Consider the following 6,453-nt stretch of genomic DNA (forward strand, 5'->3'; position numbering starts at 1 on the left):
CTCAAATTGTTTACTCTTGGAAAAAGAAGAGTTAGAGGGGATCTGATTGAGGTGTTTAAGATTGTAAAGGGAATTGATAGTGTTGATGTATCATCTTTTTTTATATTTAATAATGAGAATAGTAGAACTAGGGGACACAAGTATAAATTTTGGCAAGGTAGGAGTCATCTCCAGCTAAGACAGTTTTATTTGTCTAACAGGGTGGTTGGCCTTTGGAATGAGTTGCCTTCAGATGTTGCAGTAATTTAAGTAAGTTTAAGAAAAAGCTTGATAAGTATATGAATGACAAAAACTGGGTTTAAATTTTTTTTTATTTTTGTTAATCATTTTAATTTAGTTTTGAAGATGGAACAGCCGAGATGGACCAACGGGTCCCATGTTGTTCCAAAATATTATGTTATGTTAAGTAAAATTTTGATGTAATTCACTTGTAAGAGTAAAGTGCATTCTTGGATATCCAATCTCTGTCATCAATGTAGTGAGACATTATATGTTCACTTGGCTATTGTAGTAACTCTTCAAAATATTTGGAATATGTTGGCACTGTTTGTAACACTTCTTAGACATGCCCCGAGCAACACTGCACACAGAGACATCTAACCCAAATGACCTGATTTAGAGCATGCAATGGAAAAAATTTGAACGATTACTGTATTCTGAGACTTAAGTTTTTCGATGAGAATTCCAAGGTTGATGCTCTGGTAGGCCCGGACTTCTTGTTTTTGCAGATCAATGGAAGGGCTACTTTAATCTATCAGTTCAGAACTGGGGAGATCTATCACAGACTGCCTTTGTGATTTTTGCCTGAATATGCAAAACAAACAAGCCATATATCTGCTAAAGTTTGGAATTTTAGAATCCTCAGGATACATCATCAACCAGTTTGAACCGATATATACAATCTAACATATTGTTTGTGAAAACAAACAAAAAATTATTCATAAACCTAGATTTTAGATACTGACACTCTTACCCCATATAAATACTATTCTTTAGTTTATTTCAGCTATTTGTGAGGGGTTGATCGCTATTTAGGTTAAAATGTTCTGACAGTAAAACCTAACAGATTTTATAAACCCCACCAAGAATTTCTTGCATGTTGCTTTAAGTTTTTGATCAAAATTTTAAAACTATTTTTGAAACAATCAAAGAATACTATACAACAAAGATTATTGACCTTAGAAGTTAAACAGTGATTTGAGCTACACACCCCACCCCTAAACACAAAAAAAAACAAATCTGGCTAACACCTAATATTTTTGCCAAATATTGTTTAAATCAATCATGCAGGTTATAAAAAAAAATGCATTTATGTACAATACCTTTAATGTATCCTTGAAAAATGCTTGTTGTCTAGAGATCAAGACAATGTCTTTTTCAATATCAGGAAATTTCTCTAGTTCAGGTTGCTCCAGAACCAGTGTTTTGAAATTATATACTGGCATATTTTGTTCAAGCAGATGTATTCCTCTGTCATCATCCTGACTTTTAGTGGCAACGTCACTAATTTCTTTCTCAATATCATCCCTGAAGGAGTCGTGTACTTCTTCTCTGGTCAGCTCTGAGTCATCTCTTCTTTTACAGGTGTTGGAGATTCTTGTAATGCCTAAATGATTTAGGATGACATTGTAACGTCAAAACATGTAGAGTCGTCAACTTTTTGAAGGCCATAGATAGGCCTAAATAAAATGTTTTTAATTGTGTACCAGTTTAACGTAGAATATTGTTTATGATTTTACCCTATTTTCTGTTCTGATTAAACCACCTATATTTATTTCTACTAAGAAATTTAACGTTCTTTATGTATTACTACACAAGAAACCTTGGATTTTACTTAACATAAACAGCAGTCATACATTTTTGAAACTTATAGCATAAATTTATGATATAACTTCATCTCAAAGAAATAAAAATGTGAAAATACAACACAGGTCACATCACATACTATACACTCATACAAGTTGACAACTACTTGTAGCTTTTTTGCATTTTTAATACACAAATACTTTAATACTTTATCACAATGAGATAAATACAAAAGAAATTCACAGACTATGCTATAACATACTAAAACCTATAGGTTCCAACTAAGTAACTTCTGATACAAAACACAATTTATGCTATGATAATTGTATTTGGTATTAAGTAATTATCACTAATGAGAAACTGCTCTCAATGTGTTTGTTTCCATTATGCCACAAACAATTAGTTTTAAACAAAATATTTGAGCACAATTCAGTGATGAAAACATATACCAATTTGTCTTTTTTTTTTGAGAAGCTGTTTCAAAAGATTTACAAACATTCCTTCAGATTTAATAGTATGAGTAAGCATTCAAAATTTTATGTTTTCACAATCCAGACTCTTTCTTCTTTAGAGTGAATGAATTAATGCTTTAGAAGCTTTACCATTCAGCACCATGCAAGTTAATATAAAATAATTGTACAAATAGCATTTCACAAAGACATTGAGTGCCCTAATCCTACCTCTCTCTTATGAACTCTGACATTTATTGAAGAACCTTATCAGCAAAAAAAACAAGTGTAGTTTAAGTGCTGTTCCTAAGTTTCTTCTTGCTAGAACCATTTTATGTATATTTTGAAATAAAAAATGGGGATTTTTATTGTAATATTTTGTCATATTTTTATTCTAAAAGCCTGAGTGTATATGCTATGCATACATACAACACTGCAAAATAAATAAAGATTACTTTTAACCTCTGATAACAATATGATATTAGAAAAAAATGTGTGTGTGTGTGTGTGTGTATATATATCTACACAAACACATAATGGGTAATTCATAAAACAAGATTTACTTGTAACTGTACATGTAAAGTAACCTATATTTACACTTACTATCAGAAAGCTGTCTGTTTCGCAGGGAGAAGTTAGTACTATGTAATTGTTTTCCAACAAGCCTTTTCTTTCCTTCTAGTTTGATACTGGTATCACTGCATTTAACATTCTTCGGGCTACCAAAAAAATGCAGTGAATGTAGAAATACTGTGACCATGATTAATATCTTGGGAACTCAACTGCACAAAAAAAACTCAATATAGAGATACATACAATGTTTAATTTATTGTATTATCCATGACAACAATGACCAAACTTAAAGACCAGTATGCTCACTGAATGCACATGAAAACATTTATGTAATATTTCATTATAAGGTCAAGATATATCTGTAGTTCGACACTTAAAGTTGATCATCCTATTGAGTATTTTATGATGATTGACTCATGATATGCCCTCTCAAATACCACTCAAAGAATCAGGAAATAATTTATAAATTAGGATGTATAAATACTTCTGATATTAGTGAATTTTTTCAGCTTCTCATAAATTTAAAAAAATTATTTTTCTATGTTTTTCATATTAACTGTGTTTTATATATGTTTTCGTAATCTTTTATTTCCTTAGTTTTAATCAACAGCTCATTACTATTTTCATTGTTATATTGACATTATTATACTTTTTATAACTTCTCGTTTCTACCTTATTCAACATTTTTTTTCTTGTGTATCGTATTCCTTTCAGAACATCCTGTGGTAATTCGTCATTAACTTACATGTTTGTTTTGGCTTGAAAAATTGCCAAATAAAACTAAAAATTTGTAAGGTGATTTATCCCCAAAAGTCAAATTTCTTTATTTTATCATATTTGCAGTTTCCTGGGTTTTTTCACACATATATATATAGATATATCTGTATAAGAAACTAAAAGCAAGAAATATAAAATTAAAAATCCTACAAAACTACTTGGATATTGATACTGTACATCAATATTCCTTATGGTGAATGGTGTATGTACGTGTGTGTAGCCCGAGTTATTTTTATAACACTTTGTAGTTGCAAAAATTTGATAATGCTATAAAACATCCAAGTGAGCAGGATTATTCAAAGTAAATCTTCGAACAATTTAGTAATGCAGGTGAATAAAATACTTGTATTCCTTACTCTTACTATAAATGAGATGTGAAGAATTTTTCTTTGTATTGTTTTTAAAATTATATCATAACTGTATCCATTTTTCAACACTGAGAAAAATGCTAGCCATATTTTGAAATGATAGACTAGAGGAAAGGCTATTAGTTAATAGCACCCATCACCAACTCTTGGGTTACTCTCATCAAATAATGGGATTTGACCATCACTTTTACAATGCATCGATGGCCCCAAAGTGCTGAATGTGATTTTGCAGTAATGAGATGCGAATCATAGACCATAGGATTCACGTTCTGACTTACTAATCATTCTACCATGTCTAGATCACATGCTAGTGTATCAGTTAAAATATTCTTACTGAATTAATACGTGCACCACATAAACAAACCCTCTTTTAAAGTTAAAATAAAATATGTTCCTTGTGAATGAAAAAAAAATGCAGATAGCCCTTCTAAAGCTTTGCACAAGAACCCGAAACAAACAAAAACATTTAAATATAAATACCTCTACCAGTGCCAGGCTTATCTTTAGATATACACAAAAACAAGCTTTACAGTTACTAATATCTCGTTTATTATTGTGATATCAACATGATTTTTGAAAGAGATGATTGGCTTAAATACTTCACAGATGATTTTGTTCTCATACTGCAAGAAGTATTACGTGAAATACTCAAACAAAAGTTATGTAATGTGTTCCACATTTATGCTTCCAGGACAATGAATGAATTAACATTTTTCCTTTTGCCTTTAATGACCTGACAGAGATATAAATGCAAAACCAGATTTGCTACTATAGAACTCCATTCGTATGATTATATCACTAAGGTATGCCCTCCATTAGAAATAAAACTATAAAGGAAGTGTTGACTACTAAATCCTTGGGGGGAAGTGCACATTTTTGTTCATGATGGAACATAAACTCCTAATTCCTACAAATCCATAAGATATGCTATCCTATTCAATAAAACTTTTAACATCTTTAGGCACAATAATTATGAAATGGTAAGACATACTTTTTCTCTGATAAAGATATCTGTTTTATTATATCATATGTTTGCTGTAAAAAAATTATATATGCATTTACATGACATACCTTTTGACACCATATAAAAGATTGTTCTTTACTAAATTAGGTCCTTTTGCAAGAAGGTTAAAATGGTTTTCCTCTCCTAGATTCAAGTGGGATTTAAGAAGCTGTTCTGAGCAAATCTTTGGCTTGGAACTGAGCAGACTCAAAGTTACAGGAGAGCCAATACATGGCAATTTTAACGTTTTTGAAGCTGAAGTCTCTAGAAGATGATTGTTTGTGTCTGTCAGAAGTGATGTGGGATACTTAGGGATCAGGTGTTGATTATTCATTGTAGTTCACACCACTTCACCAGCTATAAAATATTACGTGTATAATGAGCAATTATGAAAAGAGCATTATATACCAGAAGTGAAAAAAAACACAATATTTTTAACATTAAAATGGTAAAGGTTTGAATAATATATAATTTTGGCTACTGTTCATTTATACATATTGTTTTTACTTTTAGTAATCAAGCAACAACTACAAGCCTTGCTTTTCCAATACTTTAGACTCTAGTGAATGAGTAGTTTACCTAATCTCAGTCAATGTAAAACTTTATAATCACCCTATTTATTTAGCCTGTTTTCCTTCTTAACTTAAATAGATCTTGCAAAGACCAAGTATAACTTTATTCTAAATTATAATATAGTAACAAGAACAGTTTAAACTAATCGAAATAGAACTTAGAAGTAAAGACAAACCAGATTACATTTAAATTCTAATTTCAATACCATACTTAATCCTACCTAATATCAACGACACAGTATTAAAATAAGGTAGCTGTGGTCTATCACAGTATCACTATCAGTCCTACTCTAGTAACTATTGACTGTATTGTTGAATGCCCTTTCGTTATTTTGTACGTATTACTATTACTAGTGGTCGTACGTTTTTAAATCAGCTTTGAACTATTGAATATCTGGTTCTACTTGTTAACTAAAATTATACATAAACAACCATAATTTGGATTAACAAACAGAGACTTCATATTTGTTCTTATATTAAGTAGTCCTACTATTAGTATTTACCAAAACGAAAAATATCGCCAGCTATCTGTTAGATTTTTATTGCACCTGTGAGTGCAATCGTATTTTTTATTGGTTAGAAAATATTTATGTGTTTAAATGCATATGTAGTATCGTATATCATATTCTGTTTGTAAGTAAATAACAAGCTTTCCTTAGAAAAAATACTATCCAAGTAAATAAGAAATCTCCAACTTAAATTTTCAACCTACATTATTCGCAAAATATTACCTATAATATTTTTAATTTGTTAGATATATAGTTTGTTTGTTTTTAAGGCAAAGCTGCTAACACTATCTATCATCGTTTCTAATTTTGAACATCCGACCACAAAGAAGGCAAATCATTAGCAGCACTCACCACCAACTCTTAGGATACTCTTTATCACCGGATAGTTGAATTAAT

General features: G+C 30.5%; 1 protein-coding gene across 1 annotated transcript in view; it reads right to left on the bottom strand.

Moving 5' to 3' along the window:
- The window catches only part of LOC106468913 (telomerase protein component 1-like), a 101,432-nt gene extending 94,979 nt beyond the window's left edge, over window positions 1-6,453 (bottom strand). The window contains exons 1-4 of the mRNA XM_022397317.1: window positions 6,409-6,453; window positions 5,045-5,333; window positions 2,859-2,974; window positions 1,323-1,606 (exon numbers count right to left, since the gene is read on the bottom strand). Of these exons, the coding sequence (XP_022253025.1) occupies window positions 1,323-1,606; window positions 2,859-2,974; window positions 5,045-5,310 (666 nt within the window). The 5' untranslated portion in view covers window positions 5,311-5,333; window positions 6,409-6,453. The remainder of the gene's footprint in view (window positions 1-1,322; window positions 1,607-2,858; window positions 2,975-5,044; window positions 5,334-6,408) is intronic.

Source organism: Limulus polyphemus, unplaced genomic scaffold (genome assembly GCF_000517525.1).
Source record: "Limulus polyphemus unplaced genomic scaffold, Limulus_polyphemus-2.1.2 Scaffold3218, whole genome shotgun sequence".
Taxonomy (NCBI): Eukaryota; Metazoa; Arthropoda; class Merostomata; order Xiphosura; family Limulidae; genus Limulus; species Limulus polyphemus.